This window comes from Lineus longissimus, chromosome 6, assembly GCF_910592395.1.
Source record: "Lineus longissimus chromosome 6, tnLinLong1.2, whole genome shotgun sequence".
NCBI classification, from domain to species: Eukaryota; Metazoa; Nemertea; class Pilidiophora; order Heteronemertea; family Lineidae; genus Lineus; species Lineus longissimus.
In genome coordinates, this window is record NC_088313.1 from 21549151 (window position 1) to 21573002 (window position 23852).

Consider the following 23852-nt stretch of genomic DNA (forward strand, 5'->3'; position numbering starts at 1 on the left):
CTACAAAGATACAACAGGGTGCTGCAGGCCAAGAGTTAGGTGTTTGAAGTGGTGACATTTTAACCCGCTTCACACCAGCAGTGTGATACTTCCCTCAAACAAGTGCAAACGTATTGTTATTTCAACCAATTAGATGAAATCATCCCATCAGCGCTGTCCCAATATGTTTACTTAATGGTACAGAGCCATTGAGCATATCACATTGAGATCAAGCAAACAAGAAATGAACAATAATTAACATAATTAGGGTTAATTGACGCTAATTACCGCCAGCCTAATTGTAATGTATGATGAGCCGATGGAAACGATTTGATGTCTTGTTCAATAGACTGATTGAGATTGATGGTGACGGTTCTGCGATGTGATACTATCTATAGCTTTCTATTTGTGCATTTATTCATTTGGATTAATTGCTGTCAATTTGTGTAAGTGTGGTTGTGCATCTGTCTTCATAGTGTGCCCAGATGATTGGAAAACTTCCCTTGAGGAACTGAGCCCTTCAGTGGGAGAGAGCAGATTGGCAAATTGTGATTGAACAAGTCTGGTCACATCATCTGTTCTGTCTGTGCAGTCTTGGCTCCTTGTCGGAGGATCTGCTCTTAAGTTACCATGCACATAGGCCATGATCTTCAAGTCATTCTTCACCAAATGGGCATCATTGTGTCAGATGTCGAAAAGTCTTGGCTAGTTTGCATACATTTTGCCTCACTAGTCTGCCGAAATGTGTACAAGTCGTTTAAGGCTAGCTTCCTACCAGTGTGACTATGTCCCTCCCTCTTCCTCATCTACGGAGAACATTAACTGAGCAGGACTCGTACCATTCCCACCGATTGTATCAACTAAGAATTACTACTGCATCCGTCTTGTTTATCTGTGAAGCAATCTCGGGATATTCCCACTATGTAACCTAGGTAATGGCTCGAGAAGATAGAACCTTAGTAATGACCTAAGAAGATTGATGAAAATAGATGCCAATTATACACAGCTTTCTTCCTGGCCATTGATTTTCTTATGGGCCGTGCGTACAAACTGTAGAATGGCTGAGGTCCCAGGATGTTAGGAGGACAGCCATAACATTGACTTTGTAGTACTATTGCCAGATGATGACATAATCTCACCTCAATATTCATGTATAGAGCTCGGCTACATGATTGTTTCAACCCTTTCTGTTTCTGTGGCTTCCAGATCATTGTGTGGATGTGACAAACTTTTGCGGGCAGAGATGGGAAAGAGGTGTCACAACCAGCTTAGAATGATCATTGAATTGGTGTGAAACTGTACTAAAGGAAATGCTCTTTTGTCTTCCAGTATAATTATCGTACTCCTAGTCCAGCATCATCTCTCGGGTCTAGATCATCGTCTCGCTCAGGCAGTCTGGGCAGACCCAGGGTGGTGAGTATCATGGTCTTCCAGGTTGTGTGTCATGAAACGGATCTTGGTGGAAATGAGAAGGTCTTCACAGTGTCAGCTCATTTCAGGCCAAGACCAGTATGGACCGGTGGTTAGAAACTTGATAGAGTGTCAAAGGCATTGAAATGTTTCTTGTTTCAGGAATGAAGTGGTCGCTATGATCATGAGCTTGATATCGACTATTGAGGGCTGGGCCTCCAGGTCAACTTGGCAGCTTGGGTGTCACTTGGAGGAACTCAAGAACGCTGAGAACTATCAAAGTCTTGGAGTCGTAATTGAGTTCCTACACGTTGAGACTTGAAATGTTCGCTATTGTTTCAGGATTCTGGAGTTCACCATGATCCCAAGTTTGATGTCGACTACGGGAAGATGTACCCGAAGAGTTATCTTGAGAAAGACAAGGAGGTTATGAACGACAGCGGCAGGATAGAAACAGACAAGTATAAACGTAGCCAATCGCCGGGAAGCTCATTACCTCCCAAGTCACCGCACTTCCATAGACCGGGTGAGTATCTTGTTTGGAGCTGAGATTACCAGCATTACTGCATCTGTTGCTTAGTGTGTACATCTGGGATGAGGCTCATGAATGGGCATGATGCCTCTGTCATATGCAAGCGAGCACAAAATGAAATCAAAATCACTGCTAGAGTCAAGGCACTAATATTACTTGTTAATCTTGTTTCAGAAAACTTCTCCTATTCCAAAGTGAAAACAGCTTATATAAAACCAATGAAGAAAGGTTAGTATCACTCAGTGGACTTAAAGATCAAGTGGTGTTGATCATACTCTACTTAATCATTCATTGTCCCAATTAACAACTTGATCTGTTTAATAGAATTAATGCTTTGTCAAAACTAATTTGGCGAGGACTGGTAATGGGCCTGACCTCAAATGGGGAAGAGTGTCTGTCCTGAGCATGACATATGTGTCATTGTAGGATGGGCCTACCTGGGGTAATGATGTCTGATTAGAGCCATTCTGCTAATGATTTAACCTGTTGGAGAGTATTGGTTGTGGGAAATGTATATGGGTGGGTCTTTCAGTTGGGGAGAAATAACTAGTGATGATTGCAAAAAACTTGTCCCCTTCCTTGATGTGGGTTTCACCTCTCTTTGTTGTGTTTCTCTCAAACCAGTATGCGTTGTTAGACTTAGATCCCTCACAACCCCTCGTGTCTTTGAAACTGTCCCCTCACCTCTATATATACAAGTGATGTTTTCAATTGCTCATCCAAATACAGCTCCTAAAAACACTTCAAAACCAAGGTCACCAAACATCCAGTATACATGAAACGAAATGAGAAGAATGTGAGATAAGAGCTTGTTTGTCCCCCTTGACCTAGTGTACATTGTGAGGTTGGATAAGACATAGTAATTGGATCAATTGTAAATGCCAGGGCCTCCTGTGCCCGTTTGCTTTGTTGACGTAAGAAGATTAGTGACCTCATAGATAACCTTTGTCGGTGGAACTTGCATGCCTGTCTTTTGAGAAGTGTGGTTGAATGCTTCAATGAGCTGTTGCCAATCATTGTGGTTTCCACCAGTGAGGGCTGAACTATTATGGCATTGTTTACCTAAAGTGTTACTGTGTGTTTATGTACAAAAAGTGAGTGTTATGATAAATGATAGACATGTATTCCACATACATAAACATTTCCTACTCACTGGCATTCCACTCATCAGAAGGACCATTTAGCCTGATAAAAACTGCTGATAAAATGGCTGTAAATACTCTGATGCCTACACTTTGCCATAACATAATGAACTTGATAGTAGAGGCTTCAAAATATGCCTTTCGAAAACCTTGCATGTTCCTTCACTTTACGAATTGATCCTGTGGTTATTTATCCCTAGCCTTGTCAGGGGGCATTCAGGGTCTCAATGTGTGAAAATGCTGCCATTGGCTCTGCTGATGGTTCATTATTTAGTCTGCTCCCTGGCAATGCATCCATTTACCTCATGCTAACCTGACCCTGTGTTTTGTGATTTTCTCCAGGCTACATAGATCAAGGTAACGGACCAACCCGTTCTAAACTTCTCTCCTTGCATGTTGCCCTCTGGTGGCCGGATTCTGTTCTATTCCTCTCCAAGATTTCTTTTTGATATTTTCCTGGTACATTTTACTATTTTACTGTTGACACAGAGCTGCAACCTGAAGTGGATTACTCAGTATCTTTATCAATCAGTAACCTGAAATCTGGTCTCATGACATAATGCAGGTAAATGCATTATGCAATGCATGGTGTCCAGTCATTGTCTGCATTGACTCTCAAGAACACCATATTGTATGTATTGACAACGGGCATGTCCTGTAGTTTGTAGTTGGGGCTTGTTCAGTAAAACGGGGTAGACTGAGACTGATTTTATTTAGAAATTGAAATTCAGCCCTGTTTCATCAAATTATCGCAGTCTTTAAATTCATTTGACGCAGTTTGTGAGGCGATCTAAAAGCTCATGTGAATATTTATAGCAGTTTTGCTCATGTTGCGTTGTAGAAGTGCAGCACATTGCAGCCTGTTTATGCATTTTCAGTAACCCTGGAATGTGTAATGACGTTCCCCCAGCTGTTGACAGCCTATTTTCCGTACCTTCTGCGTAAACTGCTTTCAGCTTTGAAATGAGGTGCATGTTTATGTGCAGGCTTGCATTCCAGTGGTATTTATGATTCAATTCCTGGATGGAGGCGGTGAACAAAGGAGAATCTGATTTCAAAAATGATGCAGACTCCAGCATCTTGGGTGCCAAATAGAGATATCCTACCACTTATGACCTTTTGTCTTGATACCATGCTACTACTGGTATGGTGGTACTCACTGAGAGGGGTCAGAGCCTTCATATCAAGATGAGAAGCTGTTACACAGAAGTTGTACCCACAGTTTTTCAGTTAAAGAGTGTGATGCACCCTCATCCACTGAGTGCCTAACTGTTTACATATTTTATTTTCCCTCAAATCGATGTGTTGATTTGTTGCGTAGATGTTGTTGATTTAAGATTTGACCTGCTTGATATCGAAGCAGGTCTGGTGTCCTTCATGTGAATATCTCCTGTACATGGTTTGCATGACTCATGGCTCGATGTCATGTGAACCCAAAATTGGAATTGATGGAATGTTAATGCAGGAATTCCAGGCCTTGACTGCTGCTGTCACCTACCTTGGTTGGACGAACAAACAGCGTCTGCTTCAGCTAGGTCTGGATGCAGACACAGATTAATGCTTTATTGCAACGTAAAGTACCTGTCTTTATGATTTAGCTTACTGCCTTGAAAGAACACATCTTAGGGATGACAAGAGCCACCACCATTTTGGCGAGAACTTGAAATCTGATAGAGTTCTAATTGCTTTAAAATTTCAATTTCTAGCCAAATTGGTTGTGCCTATGGTGTGCCGTTCATTCATCCTGGGTTTATCCTGCCATTGCACCTCGACTAAGTCTCTTTTGCTCTCGATTGCCTTCCAGGATCCAGTATGCCGAGTATGTATGCTTACATCATTGTGACTGTGTTTATCCCATTGTTCATAGCTCTAGTATCAGAAAGGGTCCACCCATTGAAATCATTCTGCTGACCCTCCTCCATTGGTTCATAACTTACATGCAGAAAAGGTTGACTTCTGATTCACTTTCACTTGCATTTAGACCTTTGCTGGAGATGTTGATTTCAAATCCCCAGATCTTTGTCAATGTACTGAATTCAGAAGTCCACATTTTCTGACCTTGGGTCAGCCAGTGATGTGTTTTGTTATTGTGTGTTTTGTGTTGTTTTTGTTGTTGATAGTTCACAGATAAATGTTTTAAGTTTGTCATTAGCCATTTTGTTTGTTTTGCTTGTAGGGTCGCCTTATTTGGGTGTTAGACATGAAAGTGGTATGTCGTCTGCTTACATCACTAAATCCACTCAAAGCAAATCCTCAGCAGACGTTCTCACTTTGCTCTCTATCAGCCTCTCCCCCCCCAGACAAGTGCCCCTTCATGACTTGTGGTGGTGCTCTGTTGTGGGCTGAGCTGTGAGATCAGAAAGGCTGACCCTTTAAGCTGGCCATTTTGTTCCCCCAAAACAGAGTGTCACCACCAAGGGGCCTCGCCAGGAAAGAGGTGAATTCTGTGCAAAAGTGTAAAATATGTCATCCATCTGCATTGATCACCTCGAATAAAACCTTAAGAATCCATATTCTAATAAGATGACCTCACATCACCATGACCTCTGTCATGTGCACCTGCTTCAATCGCATCACTAATCCCTCAAATGTAAATATACAGGTGACCTGAAATCACTCTCACTTCTGTGCTAAAATGGAAATATGTGTCGTCTGCTCACCGCTGTTGATCATATCAGCACTTGAGCTGAGGACACGAAGCCTTTGGCTGAATAGGGCTGTTATCACCAGTGTGTACCGTTGATCAATTATTCAAGTGTACATACTCCTGATACAATCTTATCATACCTCTATGAGAGTAATGCAGTTGCACTCGACTAGATCAGATGTGTTACATGGCTGTTAGAAGTAAAAATGAATGAGGCTGCTGTGTTCAGCTGGTTTCACATCGTTGACTGATAGTGTAGAGTTTGACTGATCGTATGTTTCTGTTGGTAGATTAGTCCTTTGTCGCAAAATCGAAGTATCTGTCTCGTAGTGTTATGTTAAATAGACTTGTCTGCACCTACTAATAGCATTTATGTTCTCCTCAGCACCCCCTCGTGGAGTGATGTCGAATCATTGTTCCTACTCACCACGCCTCTTTGGCATTGCCACGGATGGGAGTATAGAGCCTATGCGGTGACTGCATTTGAGCATCCATTTTGGACGTCAATCAGTGGCCTTGACCCTCTCAATGTTGCCAAGAAAGTGTGCCACGTGTGCTTCATGACTAGGCGGAATTCGCCACACTGCACTGCTATTACTATTGGTGTGATGATCACACTGTGCAAAGGGTCAATTACACCAAATGTTTGACATCTGAAAGTGCATCATCTGCACAGCCACTATAGCACACCATTGATCCTCTGTAGAATGTTGTATTTCAGACTGTGCTCCTGTATTCTCAGAATGATGTCATATGAAGAAGGTGACATGTGTTCTCCTGTCTTGTCTCTTGCTGTTGTGTAATACAAACATGGTAGTCTTCAGTCTAAGGTTACATCCTGCATGTATTATTAACAACAATGTCTTTCACAGTGTAAATGACTCAATCATTCACAATGTCTCTATCTGTAAGGCTACCTATACTGTGGCTTGTATGCCATTGTATTGTTTACCTAACTTCCATTCATTCTCAAGTGATTTGATGTAAAGTGGTGCTGTTCTTGTTTAATGCATGATTCAATCTTCATTAGCACCAACTCTAATCTCTGCTGATTAACTTCAAATGAATACGGTGACATCTTGGTGAATTAGAGATCTGATCATCGCCAAACTTGCCTCTAAGTCTTTGAGGTGTGGCACCAGGGTGTTTACGAGCATGATACTTTCTATTACTCTCAGCCATAGCCTTGATGGACAGGTTTAGAGTGAGATTGCCGTCTGCTGCAATATTCACTTTAAACCTGCATTCGATGTGGTCTCTGGTGGTATATGTGCCATTCTATAGTTTTTTGGTCAAGTTTCCTTGAAGGAATGATTCAACGTCTTTGAAGGAAGGAAACCATGGAATGTGTTACATTTACCACTGTAGACTTAGCTTGTTTTGACTCTGACCTGACAGCACTTGTTTCTTTTCTCTCCCTCCACTGCAGGCATGATGGTACTCGGTATGTATACACATTACTAATTAGTTACATTAGTAATATAATGGCACATTTCTGATGTTCACATGTTTTTGATGTTTCAGTGTGGGCAGGGAATCTGACCCTGCTTACATGATGGTTGATTTGCTATTAATCCTATAAAACAGATTCACTAAAGCATAAACACGTGTTGGCAAAGAAAAGTTTCTGCTGAAAATGAATCTTTTGTGGATTAAAAACAGAACTTCAGAAATGTACTTTTATTTCATTTTAGCCCTAGGCCTATCTAACCACAACTTGTCAAGTTTCTCTCCACTTGTTAGAAACTTGGGTGATAGATGTAGGACTAGCTGAAACTCTCTCACATCTTCTCCCATCATACTTGACTCTAAACCAGTAGTATTAACTTGGATATTCTTTATAGCGGTTCTTTGCTTCTTACTCGAATCATTGGCTTTCAGTAGATTCTTTCAATGATGGTTTATTGTCAAGACTTCTGAACTCTTTGCTAACTTCCACATAACGTGGCCTCTTGAACAGCCCCTCCATGAGAAGCCTTCCCCAAACACAACATTGAAGGCTCTGTGGGTACTGTTGTTGGCAGCCTTGCATGCACGGTTCATTGATGTGCTATCCCTCAATATGCCATGTGTCAGAACTTTTACTCCATGTATTTCAGAGGCTAAAGGCATACACAGATACCCTTTGAATAGGGCTTGTGAGTTTAATCTAGGCTTATACAGTGAATGGGGGAATGCTAGAAATAGAATGCTTCAGTTAAATTCATGTAATTTTGTTGGGATAGGGTGAAATAGGCCACAGCAGTTGTGGCAAAGAAGGACTGATTAGAAAAGCCTTGAAATAGACCCCCATCAGAGGACCCCTTTATGCTAACAATCACAACAATGGAGCAGTAGTAGATGATACCACATCTGGCATGTGATCTACACCCTGGTCGATGATGCCACCTCACTAATAACATTACAGATATTTCTGATCAGTCCTTCATCATTCATACTGTGTAGATTGAGAAAATGTCTTTCTAATTCTGTTGGTTGAAATATATTTAGAGACTTGAAATGGTTCATCATAATTGATATTTAGTTGGTTTGGGTTTACCAATTTCTCGGGTATGTTTATAATCAAGCAGACAACACAGCTGTGTCAGCACCAGTGTAAGCACTCATTAGTAAGATTCCTCCTTTGGTTTGGTTCAAGTAGAGTTTCTCGGTGAGATGTTCTTTGTTGGGTGGAGTGGAGATCAACAGTTAGGAGTGTTTTTGAAGATGATCTGCTGTGACACACTAGATAAGAATACGATGCCAGAGAGGTTCTCTGTCACCAAATCCATCCACATATTCCCAATATCCTGTCGTCAATATACCTTGCCTTGCTTTGGTGCTCGGGATCCTTGAGAGTCTGAGCCGTTAGAGATCAGCTCTCGAGTTCTGGAGAGCTGACATTTTCAATGTTTAACATACATCTGAACTTATGTGTTGTTAACTATTTCATGAGGAAATCTTAAAGATGAAAGTGTGAGCTGTTGGACAACTGAATTCACACTGGAGTGTGTTCTTACACATTGTAGTTGGGCTCATGCTTCTCTTCATTGTAAGTGACGCCTGATATAATGATGAACTGTTCTCCTTCTCTACCTCCTCACTGAATGCCTGACTTGGCTATTTCAGCGTCTGAAAGTGCGGCTGCCGGGAGGAAATCGCCAGCGCCACTCAACAATGAGGAGCCCATCATGTTGTCACACTATCCGGGTGGACATCATCCGGAGCCCTATGAGCAGGCAAGGATTGAACGAGACGACTGGCCTGGGCCGCCGTGCCCTGCCGCTATTCTACCAGGAATATGTAAGTTGCTTTATACTGTACAGCAGTCTAAGAGTAAGTTGGCTGGGCCTTCCAATCTTGAGTTGGATACTGTTTCACTGGTCGATACCAAGATGCATCAGTGTCTACCTGGGGTACTGGGTTTGTTTCATCATTCTAGGGGCCTTTTGCATAAAGGCCAGAGTCATGACACTGGTGGTAAACCAGACTGCTTGAATGTGGAGATACAGGAATATCACTTCCTCCAAGCCCTTTCCCGAGGCGGTCCTGTGTAGGCAGGAGTGCAGTGGTGGCGATACGTGGCAGTTAGTTATCAGCCTTAGGTTTTACTATCGTTCTTGACCTTTTCCAGTACGAGATAAAATAAGAGCTAAAGTGGAGCGCGAGGCAAGGGAAGAACGTCTTGCAGAACTCCAAAACTCGGACGACATCGATGATCCAAAAATCAAGCGAGAAATTGAGCAGATCCTCAAAATGATAGGAGAGGGATCAGGAATGAGCGCGGTGGTGTTGAAAGATTTAGAAATTAAAAAGAAGCGTGCAATATCACCAACGTTGGACCCTCGTAGTGCATCAAGAACGCCCTCTGCAGCAATTGAACCGCACCACAAGACTCGATATGAATCACCTGTTTTTGCGTGTAAGTCCTTCGTTTTCCTTGAAGTCCCTGTTGCTTTTCAGAGCTTGTAAATAGGTATATGCTGCTTGGGAAGATTTGAACCTGGGGTTGGATACTACCTCAAGGTTGTCACTTCTTAATATAGGTAATATTTGACGAGGGCTGCAGATTATCTGTCATATCTGGCATGTTTGGTTGATAAGAGTAGTTCCTGCGGCAGTTAATGCAGGTCGTTTTTGATGGCCTGATAGTCTTGGTCTGCCATGTCAACCTGTGCATCGTGACCCTCTCACATGGGACAACCAAACAGTCGTGTAAATAGCCAAAATGAAATCTACTTATTTTCAATGCATGAGATGACTTTTGTTGAAAGCTAAGGTGTATTTCTTTGAAGTGGTTTCTCTCTCTTTAGTTGGAATGTACATTGTGACGCAGCTTGAAGAGCCAGCTTGGCTTGTTGTGTATAAATGGATCCTGCGTTCCTATCCACACCTGCACCTTGCCATCGTATCGGGTCACTTTACGCACATTCACATCAGGGGCGCGACAGTCACAGCCAATATCATCAGTCCAAAAACTTTTTTGACTTTGAAAATTTTTCAAGACCTAGACTCATTGCCAGGGAGGGCGAGGTGAAAGTCTCTCCTGTACTTTCCTCTTTCTGCCATGCAGATGGGTCAAGGGCCAGGGTTACTTCAAGCTCTCATCCACAGCAGCACACAATTGACTGTTTGGTTGGAACAAACACTTCCCCACAGACTTGACTCCACCTAAGGCGAGTCTTTTGAAACATGAAGGTTGATTGCTTTGACAGTACATGAAACCATCCTGAACTGAACTTTGAGCCTGGATATCTTCCGGCTCCAGCTTCACCGGGACCAGATATCTGACTCGGCCCCCTGATATGAATGTGATCACGATCCACCTTCCTCGCTCCTCGCTGTACATTCGACCATGACCTCTTCATTGCAGCACCGTCCAGGGACCGCGATCGTCCAAGGATGATTCATAAAGGCCCGCCGAAAGGGGGCAAGGCATCCACTCTGCCATATTATCCAGGTAAGGATCGCGTGTGTTAGATAACGCTCAGCGATGAGTTGGCCAAGTGTGTTAGATAACGCTCAGCGATGAGTTGGCCAAGTGTGTTAAATAATGCCTCAGGTAGAGATATAATCCAGTTATAACTGAGCTAAAAATATAATGGTGTAAAGTTGTCATGTGACTCTGTTAGATTCTACTAAGTTGGAGCTAATGCAATAATATCTAGTTTCATAAGAGTAGGTGGTGACATCTAACAAATAAACAAGCGTATGGAATACCAGAACACACCATAGAAAGGCTGACTCCACATGAATCTTGAATGTTTGTTGTCATCTTCGTTTAGGCTGTTCACTCCTCCTCCTCATTGTTGTATTGTGTTCTCTTTGGTTTCATTTGTGTCCAACATTTGTCCAAGTCTGTTTTATGGCCGTTAAAATCTTTATAGGGAGGGGGGGGGAACGTTTTATGCAAGGATGGATAGGTATTGTAAAGGGGGAGTTGATGACCATGGGATGAGAGTATCTTTGCTGTTTGGGCTGAACCTGCTCCGCTCATTGGTGACTGCGTTGTACAAGATCAATGTGTTACCATTAGTCTTGATCTCCCCTTTCTGTTACCTTTTGTATAAATGTCATCTGTTTGGTTCTATTAGAGAGTGAGTCATCATCGTGGTGTAAGTTTAGTTTTCTCAGATGTTTGCGTGCTGCATGTTCTTGATGGGTTGACCAGACATGATGTACACATCTTGAAGGATTGGTGAAGTTGGTTGCCACTGGGTGCTATGAATGTTTGCCAAGTATCTCTGGCTTTCAGGCACGACATGTCTCACTTTGGGCCACTTTAACTTGGTGACACTTTTAGCAACACCTGTCTGCCTTTAGCTCTCACCTCCGGCCAGCATCAGACAAGTGCTATGGATTGATAAGAAGATGTTTGGTGAGCATGCTTGTGGTTGAAGAGGGGTGATGATGTGTACATCTGCCTGGAAAGCCCTGACCGTGTGTCTGGATGACTGACCTAACCCTGCATTGCTAACCCTAATCTCATTTCTTGATAGAACCAATTAACTATATAGGATTTTATGGTAAAATCATTTCCATGGAGCATCTTATGAAATTGCTTATCTAACTAAATTTTTCATCATTTTCAATATTTTGACTCCTGGTTTTCCAAAGTTTCTCTCTTGAACTCTCACCCCCTCGTGGACATTGACCTGGGAATGATATATTCTGCAAAATGACACAAGTCTGAAACTACTCGGAAGGTCATGAAGTGGAACTTGTGTGTGGATGAGTTTATATCATGATTTTCCAGCCAAGCTTTTAGAAACTTTCCTTTTTGCTCATATTTTCTTATTTTTTTACCACTCTGCATGTGGGATTTACTCAGCTGTTTGTCAGTTGCAGATCTGAAACAATTGTTCTCCTTTGAGAAGCTTTTTATTGTACAGCCCTCTTGTCAAGCTCCCACTTTAACTTAGCCACTATGTTTACATGAGTGCCATGCTCAGTTCAGCTCAGACGTTGTTAGAGTCAGCTGTCCCTTCAAACCTCCCACTTTAACTTAGTCACTATGTTTACATGAGTGCCATGCTCAGTTCAGCTCAGACGTTGTTAGAGTCAGCTGTCCCTTCAAAGCTCCCACTTTAACTTAGCCACTATGTTTACATGAGTGCCATGCTCAGTTCAGCTCAGACGTTGTTAGAGTCAGCTGTCCCTTCATGGCGTCTCAGTGATTTCTCTCAGTTGAGTTCCTTTGATTCCTTCAGTTCCAGCTCATTTTACCTCCAATACCATCCCCTTGTAGAAGAGCTTTGTTTACACTCCCTTGCATGCATTTATGTGTTTATTGTCTGTCAAATCTATAAACCTTTCTAAAGAAGCCTAATTGAGCGTTTAAATACCACTGTTTAATTGATATTGAGCACTATTGAATGCTGGTATAATATGAGGGTCTTTGTTGTAAACGCCATGTTTCCACCCATTTGGCATTGTCCTTACACTTGGATGCACTGTACATCAAACACGGCCACTTTGTTGTGCTTAACACAGCTTATCATGCCTGTTTATTTTTTCTTAACTTTTTGTACCAAGTGTGTAGACTCCATCCCAGTGATAAAGTGCAAAAATTCCAGGTTTAAAATGTTGTTTGGTTTTGCGACTTCCATTTACCTGGCAAATTTTGAATATTTCAAATTGAAGTCAAGAATTAGGACTTGCTACAAACTGACAGTGTGACCAGAGTTGGCCTAATGCAAGTTAGACTCTTCGTCTTGCTTTGACACCAGTTGTTTGATTGGAGCAGGGGACATGCATCATCTCTAGTTTCTAGTGTTTGATACTTTGACCAAGATGTGCATCCATTCATGGCTGACAGTGTTGGTCAGCAAGAGTACATTCCTTTAGCAGTCTTTGTGAAGTTATAAACCAACAATGGTGGATGCTGCCGGTTTGTATGCAATCAAACCAACAACACTGGATGAGAAGTTTCTAAACTTTCCATGACACTGTGATTGTAACCGTGCATTGTACCATTGTGTTGAAGGTGATGCTAAAGCCAACTCTTCTGTCACCCCTGCTCACTCAGGAAATATAGTCCGCAATTATCCACCAGGTAACCAGTTCTCTTCATGCTTCGATTCTGGTCATGGGAGAATGGTGGTTGCCTCAGAGATAGCTGCCACCTACTCTCCAAGACCAAGTAATCCAAGCATGCTTACCCTGTTATTGGAGATGGACTACTACACATTGCATTTCGTTCTCTGTGTGGTTATAGTTATTTGCCCATCCGGTCAGACCAAGAGGGAATTCTGTATGGTGATATTGGGATTCCCTGTTGACATTCACAACTATCTTCTCGGCAGAAAAGTCAATGTGTTGGGTGGTGTGCTTGATATCAACACCTTCTCCTACCTGACCAAATAATACAATAATAGTGCAAGCTTGAATGTTATAAACCCTCTTGATCTGACTGGTTCCCTGTGCTTACATAGTTAGCTTTCAGTTGTTATCTGGCATCCTGCTTCCAGGCGTCTAGTCTGGTAGAGTCATCCATTCGCTTAGGCCTGGGAAGATTTGAAAATGTCATGCTTTGTGGGTGTAGTCAGGTCACCGTGCCAAACCATGGTGTGTGGAGGAATGTGTGACAGTCTTGTGTAACATCTACTATATTGCCTCATGTACACTACAACAGCTGTTCTGTTGACAGCATATTTGGAGAAACTGTACTGAATTCTATGGCTTATCTGTATTGGGAAAGTAATGGTGAATGAACACATGGGTGGCTACATCTAAATGTGAGGAAATGCCCCGGGTAATCTCTCAGAATGCTCCTGGAACTCTCTCCCCAAGTTTTTCAAGCAGACCATGCATATTAGGTTGAAGTGTTAGAAGATGGACTCCAATGCTGTGAGTTTTGATTGCATGGAGTGCTGGATGCATGTGTTGGATAGAGAGCGTCTCGCATGTTTGGCTGTAGTTTTGGCACCAGCAATTTCTCTGACTAAAGGAAACGTTTACCATGGTGATTTCAGAAGCTAACTCCACCATGGTGAATTAATATTTACCTATTATATTTTATGTACGGTAGAACTCATTTGAGTGTCCCCAGGTTGGATAGGCCTGCATGTTAGATGCTGAAAAATAGTGATAGCACTTTTAGATTCTATATTTTCCATTAGAATCAAATATCTTTTTGTTTGTTTCTTGAAGTCTGTAAGTTGTATGTAAATGTTGTTATGTTTTCTGATCTTAGTAACCATAGTAACCATGTCATCTCTACATACGACAGTGCCTATCTCACATGGTAATCATATACAAAGACGAAATGTTGCAGGTATTAACACAACCTTCTTAACGCCCAGATTATGCAAGTGCTTTTGGATAACTTTGACTTCGAAATGCCCAAAGTGACCTTGGTCGATGTATGGCCACTTCTGTGACTAACTAGTGCCATAGGCCATGGGAACCAGATCATATTTTTTGATGCCAAGGCACTGGATCACAATTACCGGCCCTTTGATATAGAGCTACGGCGCTGATGTCACTTGGACTGACCTTTTACCATACTCATGTCGGCAATGAATTGATTGTCACCGGCTTCAGAACCAATGTGTACCTTCTCTGGGTATGAGCCGGACTTGTGAATGATGGCCAGTTAACACTTGCATAATCAGGAGCTTCATCTCGCGTACCAAATGGTGCAGTTATTGCCTCTCATCGCCCTTAGTTGCAGATATCTGGTTACGGTCTTTCTTTGAGTCTTTGTTTATTTTCATGTATCTCATATTGAGCGCCATCTGGTGTCAGGTGTGGTCGAGAATGAAGGACTTGTTACAGTTGACCATACTCTCACAGGTGAAGTCCATCATCGTCACAGAAATCAGACAGCAACTGTTCTCTCTTCTCTGTAAAACTTTCCACTACGATATCTGATTGCGCTGAATGAGAAGTTAGCTTTTGTACATAATCATTTCAGTTATTTATAATTCTTTTGGTTGAAGGATTATTACAGTTCTTTTGGAAGCAGTTTGTATGTTAGGTTGTTAATATAATCATGTATGTATAGGTTACAAGGCTGCCTAATGCAGCGTAGCTTGGGGTTGGGGGTCTGGCGACTGTAGTTGGGTTTTTTATCATTAATCTGTTCAGCGTCTGCTCATTATGTCATTCGTTCTCATAAAGTCAACTAATCCAACCGTCAGCACGCTATTTGAACATGCAGCTTTTTCTCTGCAGCGGTGAATAACTCGTCAGGAACTAACGGGACGCCCCAGGCCCACGGTACAAGTCCTCCATCATTTCATGTCCTATGCATAACATGTTTATCCTGAATGAAACCAACTGCATGACAATTGTCCTTCTCAAAATAAGGAGAGAGCCCTGAAGTAGTATTTGTAAAAGAGGTTCTCATGAAGGACTCTGATAGCACAAACAACATATATGTAGATTACACAAGCAGTGAAACCATTGTATGCATTCAGCATTCAAGGCAATAGCACTTGTGTACCCAATCTGTGCATTACAAGAGTGCCTTTGTCTCTGGTCTGCACCACACTTCATGGCTCTATGACTACTTTGACATGGACATTGGCAATCTATTGAAAACTGACAACAGACATCAATGGTATTTCAACTAACATTGGTCTAAAATCAAATTGGATTGCTTCAATGAGGGGGACTGGGACCGTGACTGTTGATTGTTGTCAGTCTTCATTACGTTGCAACAGAAATCAAGATTGTCAGATCAGGCGAACCACTCTGGCCAGTGCAAAAAAGGCCTGTGCTAATCAGATCCATTGTTAAAACTCGAGTTGGTTGGTCCAGTCAATGAGGTCTACTTCATGAAGTTCATTACCCATAGTGCATGTTAGATATGATAACATCCCTAACTCTGTGTCCCTAAATAAGCACAGTGGTTTCTTTGCCAAGAATGCATTTGAAACAAAAACACTGGGACTTCCCCAATCTTGTGTGTGTTCAATCTCGTGTAACACGTCAGTTGGTAGAGTAGTGAAACACTAACAAACTACAGATATCTAATAAGGTGCATGAAAGAAGGAGTTTGGAGAGAACATGTGTGTACCCTTTACATAGGGGGTGGGCCTTCAGTTGGCACAGATGTATGCTTCACTTGGAGGACTGGAAGTCAGGGGGGAGGGCTTCAATGGGCACAAAAGTCTTGATAAAAAGTCCCACTGCATGTTGTACTGAACAGTACTCTTAAGAAAGCATGACAAGACATTACTTAATAGCACACTAGAGCATGAAACCAACCATAAACCTGCTGAGGATAGTTGATGGTATCCCTCAAATTGCAATCTTTGAGTTTTCATAATTTGACAGAAGTAAGCGCTAAGGCGTACCCTGATTCTATAAGATGTCAAGATTCAAACTTGAATCTCTTGTCCCTAGATTGATGTAGTTGATTAGATGATCTCCTGAAACACGTCATCTGGAAACTTCAAGGCTTCTCTGCTCTCATATGTGATGTTTCTCTCTTCTCTTCACAGCTGCCAGACCAGGATACACATTTGGCCTCGCCTCCAAGTCCGCCAGCTTGCCAGGCTCCGCTAGAGACGGAGTTGACCTAGTAAGTCCTTTATGCCTTATCACTCTGGTTTCATACAATGGTCTGAGGTCTAGGTATCATCATGAGTTGAGACATCTTGGCTCCAGGTGGGACCGTTCCCCTTACTGATTATGGCCAGTAATGTCAGATGGGTAAATGAAACCAGCTTGTTCTGACCCTCCAGTTGGGAGAGTGTATTGTGCAAGTAATGTGGTCCCTGAAAACCACTGAAAGGCCACCCAGAACAATGCCAAGCGTTGAAGTGAATGACAGGAGTGTGTCATTGGTGTGTGGACGACACCCCTGTATTGTAGGACAGAACAGTACAGTTAGGTTCAGTGTAACATATTAGCATCTTTTAAATGTTATCATCTTTTCCCTTCTTTTTTGCCTGGGTAGGAAAAGTACATGGCATCTATATCACCTAGACAACCAAACCCACAGTCGATAGGTCCTCGGTTAGAAAAACGTTATAAAAAGAACAAGGGTGGGTCGTCTAGGTCGATCAAAACTGAGGGTGGGTCGAGAAAGTTGACGAGTTCTGCGAGTTTCCCTCCAATAGTGAGTGGGGCTGCATTAGTGAGTGGGGACTGTACAGTTGCTATACACAAAGAGAGGGAGAGTTATAAGCAATCTATAAAGGAGGGCAGATCTGATAAAAAACGGCAGAAATCAAGGGATAGAAGGAGGAATAAAAGTGATGAGGTCCTGACCAGAAAAATATACAGGGAAGGCATTGGTAGTCTCGGGAGAAATATCTGGGTTTGTTTACTTTCCAAGATCTTGTAGATGCGCTGGACCTCTAACCCATCAAGCTGTTTCACTGTGTCTGTCTGCCACTGGGTTTAGAGTAGTGAAATGGGAGCTATTGGTCTAGCCTCGGGGACCTCTAATCTAATGCCTCACTGCTCTATCTCAACTTGGACAGACTATGTAGGGTAATCTTCACAGTTAGGTCACGTCTGCTGGAGGAATAATGATAAGCACTGCAGTAGGAAAAGAACATTTCAATGCCTTGTACTGACCAACACTTGGCCTTTGTTGGTTTGCCATGTACACTCTTACTTCTCACTGTGACATTTTCTGCTGTGGACCAAAATGATAAAATTCCAGTTTGATAAGGTTGGAGTAATGGCACACCAGTTCACTTTCACTATAACCACAGTCCCAGCTCCCAGCAGTACAGGCCATTTGTGGTTTTCCCAGAGAATGATAGTAATGCCTGTGTAACCTGCAGTTTTCACCCTCACCGTAGGATACTTTCCTCTCAGGGATAGCTAGATTCCTTACAAAGTGGAGCACCCATAACCTTGCAGATACACAAAAAGAACGACCACTCAGATTTATGAAATGATAAACTTTTTTTGATGGTCAGAAAAGCAATGTTTCTTCACAAGTTGAGTGAGTTGTTTCAGCTATGACTCCCTGAGAACTGTTGACATGAAGTGGGGAAAGCCTGTTGCCTATTGAGCACAATTGCCTCTGAATAGAGTTCTTGTGTTATGTCTTTTGCCATTGAGTTGGATTCGATTCTTTGTTGTAATGTGTTGATTTTCTTGTCTATTTCAGGATAATTATGAATACCACACCAACAACCATGATGCATGTAAGTATGTAGTTGGTGATTGTTTTGTTTCTGGGGGTGGACCTTGGAAGCCAAGACTCATATTGCCTTCGAGGAAGAATAAACCCCCAGGAGAGCAGCATGAATGTTAGAGAAGAACCAATCCAACTGATGTTAGGTGATAACTGAGAATTACAATACCCGTAGTACTCTGGCTTGCTTGCGCTGCACCAGCCTCTGTGTTTGCTGGAGCCTCCTGACAGCTTCAGACTTGCCAGAGAGATCTCGGGTGATAGGCCAGACTAACGTTGGACTCCTGGCCAAGATGGAAGGCATGCAGCCTTGTTATATCAGGTGAGAGATCAGATGCCCAAGCACCCATACAAAGCATGGCAATACAAGAGACGACTGTCAGGTTTGTTGGATACATTGCCTTAACTGTTCCTGTTTAATTATAGCGACCAGTATTGAAAGTACGCAGTCCATCCCTGTCCAACCAGATCCTGTTGTTGTTAAACACCGTGCGAGTAAGTACCTTGCCACATGAAGGGTTTTCTCCTCTGGTGAGAGGCATGTCCCTTGGAAGAGTTCATCAGGTTGGTGTCTGCGGGTGACCCTCTCATCCCTGCATGCTGGAGACAAGCCTCGTCATATCACCCAGATGATGCCTCTGCCTGCTTCTGATTGCGGCTAATAAATTCTTCATTTTATTCCTCTACCTTGTTGTTTCCATTTCAGATACATCTAATTCATCAATGGATAGGGACGGACAAAGTCTGGTAAGTGTCTAAGATTGACCGTACTGGTAAACAGCTCGCCCACTTCACGTCATGATATTCTACACTGGTGGACTACTCAGTTGATTCATGAAGCTGTTATATCTCAAACCTGACCCTGGTGTATAATCTATGACCATCCCAGCTCTATCTATGAGGGGGGAACGACATCTTTTCTCATGAATCCTTGCCTAGAATGTTACCTTTACTTCAAAACCCGATAGATGGTGAATCAAACATATGAGTTCTGTCTTTAATGCTCCCTTGACTTTTACGCCTTGTGGCATGTTATGACTTGTGATGCATTCACTATTGATCTTGCATCTTGGACTCACTAACTCATATTCGATTTGTAAATGATCAACTCTTGATTCAGATTGAATGCGTTTGTTGTAGCTTTCTGAATGTGATGATGCACTGGCCCTTTCTATTCTACCTTGGTTCTAGTTGTTTGCCTAACCCTTCCCTTCCAGTTAGTGTTGTCTGTTAGATTGTGTGCACTCTTCACTGTAAGGCGAGACATAGTGATCTCGAGAAGCTGTGGGCAGTGGAGGCCCTTGGAGGCACTCGGCTCTTGTAGATTATGACTCTCAGGTCTAACATTACACTCAGTATAGTGTGCTTGCTACATATCACTTTAACTGAAATGGTGTCCTTGTCATTCACTGAGGGTCTCTTTTACTGATCAGAAACAAGCATGAGGCCAAACAGTGAAGGTAGTCCCACATGTTTGTGTAGTATTGAGGAGGTGTCCTCCAAGGACCCCTCCTCTAACCCCTTGTGTTGTGTCCTATCCTTCACTATCCTCATTTCAACCCTCTTGTATTACAAACCCAGAAAAGATTAGCATACTGTGTGTGTATGTCTCCTGTAGTAGAAAGTTTTGATTAGGTAAGGAACGAGGGATTAGTTTAAGCCACCATGCATTGTTATTGAGCACCTCACTCCAGTGAAGTGTGAAGCCTGAACAGTGCCCCCAGACCAGTTGAACCCAGCTGCTCCAAGCGTTTGGCATGTCATGTGACCCAAGCTCCTTCATTCTCCTCTGGTGTCTGGTTTGTATTGTCTTGGGTGACAAGCAAGTCATTCATTCTCTTGGGATTGGCTATTTATTGATTTGGGGTATAACTGAGTGTAGTTCCCCTCGTAACAAAAGCCAACAGCTGACTGATGTTTGTACAGCCACAGCACAAAATGTACTGCATTCAGCAAAAACTGCCAGTGAGGAGACAAGGGGATGGGGGGAATGAAGTTACATACACTACAAATATCATGGCACAACCAAGTACTACTAAAAAAGGCAACTTGCCAAGCAATGTCACAAATGAAACCAAAAGAGCTAGTCCGCCTTAGCCTTAAGCATTCCTGGGGGGGGGGGGGGGGGCAGGTTCTTGATATATTTTGTCGCAATAAACTACAACTAGGTCTTCTAGTCTTTCCAGTGGATCTTTTCTCTTTGTCTCTTGATGTACCTTCTTCTTCGAAACCAGCTGTATTCCTTCATGGGTCTGCTTTCTTCCTGACCATACAACCAAGGTGTGATCCCAGCCTGTCTGAGACGAAATCATGTGTTTGGGTCAACTTGGTTGTCTCCAAGGAATTTGATCAGCAAACGAAGATAAATTGGCCCCAGCACACCTGAAGGAATACAGCACCCCCTTTCTATATCCTCCTCAACTAAACCAACGTTTAAAATTTCAGGAAGCTGCTGCCCATGTTGGAAGGTAAACCGCTGAGAATAACATGTTCCCAGTCGTTACCCGACTAGCCTTTTGTTCCATGTTTCGTTCTGACGTTATCATTTTGTTCGGTCTGATGAGGTCTTTAAGATGTCATCTGTGATTGGTCTATCAAAGGAAGCTCTTCGTACAAGGAGATTTGTAAGAAAGGAACCATGAAATCTACTAAATGATTCCCATCACAATATGTCTCACGAATAGTGTGGGAGTGTCACATGAAACATACAACTTGACTACTTTCGAGTGAGATGTTTGCCACAATGTTGAGAGGTCAATTCCTTGTACGTGAGCTTCCTCCCAGTGTCATTCAGTTCCACTAACTCTAATCATGATTACTAAACCTGTGGGTATCTGCTGGAAGAAGATCATCAACTCTTCTGGTACTTCTTCCATCATTGACCCTACAGTCTCAACTCAAGTTCTCTTCAATCATTTGTACATTTCTGATCAAGTTTCCTTATATTGAACTGAAGAACAGCCACCACTGGTCCTGTCACAGGACGTGACTGTGCTGTCAGCTCTAACACTAGTCGGACCTGTGGGTGTTGAGTTTTGTACAGCGGCAGGATGCACTGCAATGCTTGCTGTGTGTATGTCCACCCTGTGCACTGGCAAGTGTCTTGGTGGAACCTCAATCTATGATGGATAGAATGAGCCTTGCTTTCCATACAGAAACGTTTAAATTGTTTATGAAAGTTTGGGTTGAGACATATTTAACTTGTTTCTTGTTCCTTTGTTGCATGTTCATTAACCTTCTCTTTCTTGCTTAATTTCGGCCAAAATGGCGGCAGCGTTGACCTTGTATTTTGTTTGTTACGCTTCAGACTTCCTCGTCGTTTCGCTATCCGTGGGGCCGCTATCAGGGCTGCCACTACACCGAGGTGCTTAATCATACACCAAACCAGGTGTACATGCGGCGCTCCTTGCCCAACATGAACGAACCCATTAAGGTAAATGAAGGTTATCTATGGTAGTGACACCTTTTGTCTGGAAGTTTCCATACCCTAGTTGAAGTTCTATAGCTATCGACATGTACATATCTCTCCATTCTTCTTCAACAATATCAAAGACAAAGTGTTCTTGCTTTCTGTCTTGTCTTTCCTACCCGTTATCAAGAAAGACTGCAGCATCTAGAAAGAACTTTCATCTCTTTATCTAAAAATGTGTCTCTAAATTCGAGAACCTATTGTATTTAATAGTTAGCAGTGATAAGAGTGACTAAAGCTGGATGACAATGGAAACTTCCACGTAGGCTGCCCCTCATGCTTGTAGATGTCCCCCTAGTCGTGTCCATGTGGGAATTGTAGAAATTAAGCAAGAACGCCTCAACTCACTCGATCTCTTGTCTATGGCAAGAAAGTCAACAGAATCAGCATATCTGAACTGCTCTTTTGATAACATCATGTCTCTGGCATTACTGCCAGAAAGAAAACACTGAATCAGTGTTTGGCCACATTTATGGGTATGGATTGTTTTGGGAAGAAGTTTTATTATTTCATGACAAGCAGCAAGTTTTTGTCTGGTTGGCTGTTTGCACGAGCATTATTAGTGGTGGGTGTTTTCTATCCTTGACATCTGCATCTCAACCCTGTGACCCATGCTGGTGTCTGGTCACCCAATCACTACTCTCTTTCAGGAATGACTGTCATGCCCCCCCCCCCATCTTGAATCTTACCATGAATTAACCCCCACCCCCAACCCACCCCAAACCAAAAAGATGTGTTTCATTGAGTTTCTGATTATAATAAAAAGTCAGCTTTACAGTGACTGTGTTTAATGTTTATGTGTTTAAGCCTTTGATTGCATTGTACAATGGAATGAGCTGGAGGCTCTTGTCAATAGCTGTCAAGACACTGGCTTACCTTGTGATGAATGACAATGGTCAATCATTACCAAGAGCAAATCAAACAGTCAGGCGGCAGCCAAGCATGCAGTTGAATAAGTGCTGCCTGTAAAGACAGTGTTAGATGTGAAGATTGTGGGCTGAGTGGACTCATTCATGAGTTGATCAGGGAACATAGTGTTGTTGTTCCTTCATGAGGTCACTTGCCCTTCACCTCATCATATGTAATAGAAGAGTGAACATAGAGATTTACCTTTTGTCCACTGAAGAAGCTGTTGCTAGGTCACAACACTTCCCAACATTGGCATATCTTCTTTAGGCCTGAAGCATATCTCTTTAGCTCACTTGATTACCTTCATTGATATATTGATGCTCATCACCTTATATCTTACATTTCAATTCTCATTTTATCATGTTTGAAATATGTTGGTTTCTTCAGTTTTTATTCTTTCTCAGTTCCTTGCAAAATATATCTCCCGCAGTTGCTGGAAGGTTACTCTGTTGCCAGATCTGGTGACGATCAAAAGTGTGTCCTTTACTGCATTCCAGGCTCATATCTCCTCTGGCACTGTGATCTCTCCATCTTCATAAGTCGTGTTGTTTCCAAGGAGGCACTGAGCACATGATGATGGTGATGACAGATCTAGCTCTGACCTTGGCTGTCACCAGCTCCTTGCTGTCTTGAATCATGACATGACCGATAGACTGAAGCCTGTGATGTGCTGAAAGAAGTACACAGTAAACCTGAGTCTGAGATGTTCTGTATCGGTACTAGCTTGGTAGTCTCTTGTAGCTACTGTGGCTCCAAAGAGTATGATGACTTTGCCTCTGTTTATTTTGGTTATCTGCAATATACTATGTTGTTGCTTGTCTTGCAGGTGTACCCCTACGATGCATTGAAGGTCAACACGAACCTGCCCAAAGATGTAGACCGTAACCAATTAGAGGTAAGTATAAGTTCACCCCCCAAGCCAAGGCAGTGATCTTTGTCGACCACCAACTCCAATTAGAGGTAAGTATAAGTTCACCCCCCAAGCCAAGGCAGTGATCTTTGTCGACCACCAACTCCAATTAGAGGTAAGTATAAGTTCACCCCCCCCCCCCCCCCCCCCCCCCCGGCCAAGGCAGTGATCTTTGTCAACCACCAACTCCAATTAGAGGTAAGTATAAGTTCACCCCCCCATCCCGAGGCAGTCATCTATGTCAACCACGTACTCTTCGAGAGCTGAG

At 42.6% G+C, this 23852-nt stretch overlaps 1 protein-coding gene across 26 annotated transcripts in view; it reads left to right on the plus strand.

The window, feature by feature from the left end:
• LOC135489360 (actin-binding LIM protein 1-like) overlaps positions 1–23852 on the plus strand; it is a 46851-nt gene that overhangs the window by 15981 nt on the left and 7018 nt on the right. Inside the window, exons 6-23 of one of the 26 annotated variants that reach the window (XM_064774676.1) lie at positions 1309–1392; positions 1732–1915; positions 2096–2149; positions 3406–3420; positions 4868–4882; positions 5240–5272; positions 8819–8992; positions 9324–9611; positions 10563–10649; positions 11284–11304; positions 13176–13244; positions 14385–14465; positions 16642–16721; positions 18270–18306; positions 18723–18791; positions 19003–19043; positions 21604–21729; positions 23501–23569. In XM_064774676.1, coding sequence (XP_064630746.1) covers positions 1309–1392; positions 1732–1915; positions 2096–2149; positions 3406–3420; positions 4868–4882; positions 5240–5272; positions 8819–8992; positions 9324–9611; positions 10563–10649; positions 11284–11304; positions 13176–13244; positions 14385–14465; positions 16642–16721; positions 18270–18306; positions 18723–18791; positions 19003–19043; positions 21604–21729; positions 23501–23569 — 1527 coding nt within the window. Of the gene's footprint in view, positions 1–1308; positions 1393–1731; positions 1916–2095; positions 2150–3405; positions 3421–4867; positions 4883–5239; positions 5273–7139; positions 7155–7809; positions 7849–8818; positions 8993–9323; positions 9612–10562; positions 10650–11283; positions 11305–13175; positions 13245–14384; positions 14466–15367; positions 15413–16641; positions 16722–18269; positions 18307–18722; positions 18792–19002; positions 19044–21603; positions 21730–23500; positions 23570–23852 lie in introns of all 26 variants that reach the window. The other 25 variants (XM_064774682.1, XM_064774674.1, XM_064774683.1 and 22 more) reach the window with 25 other exon arrangements.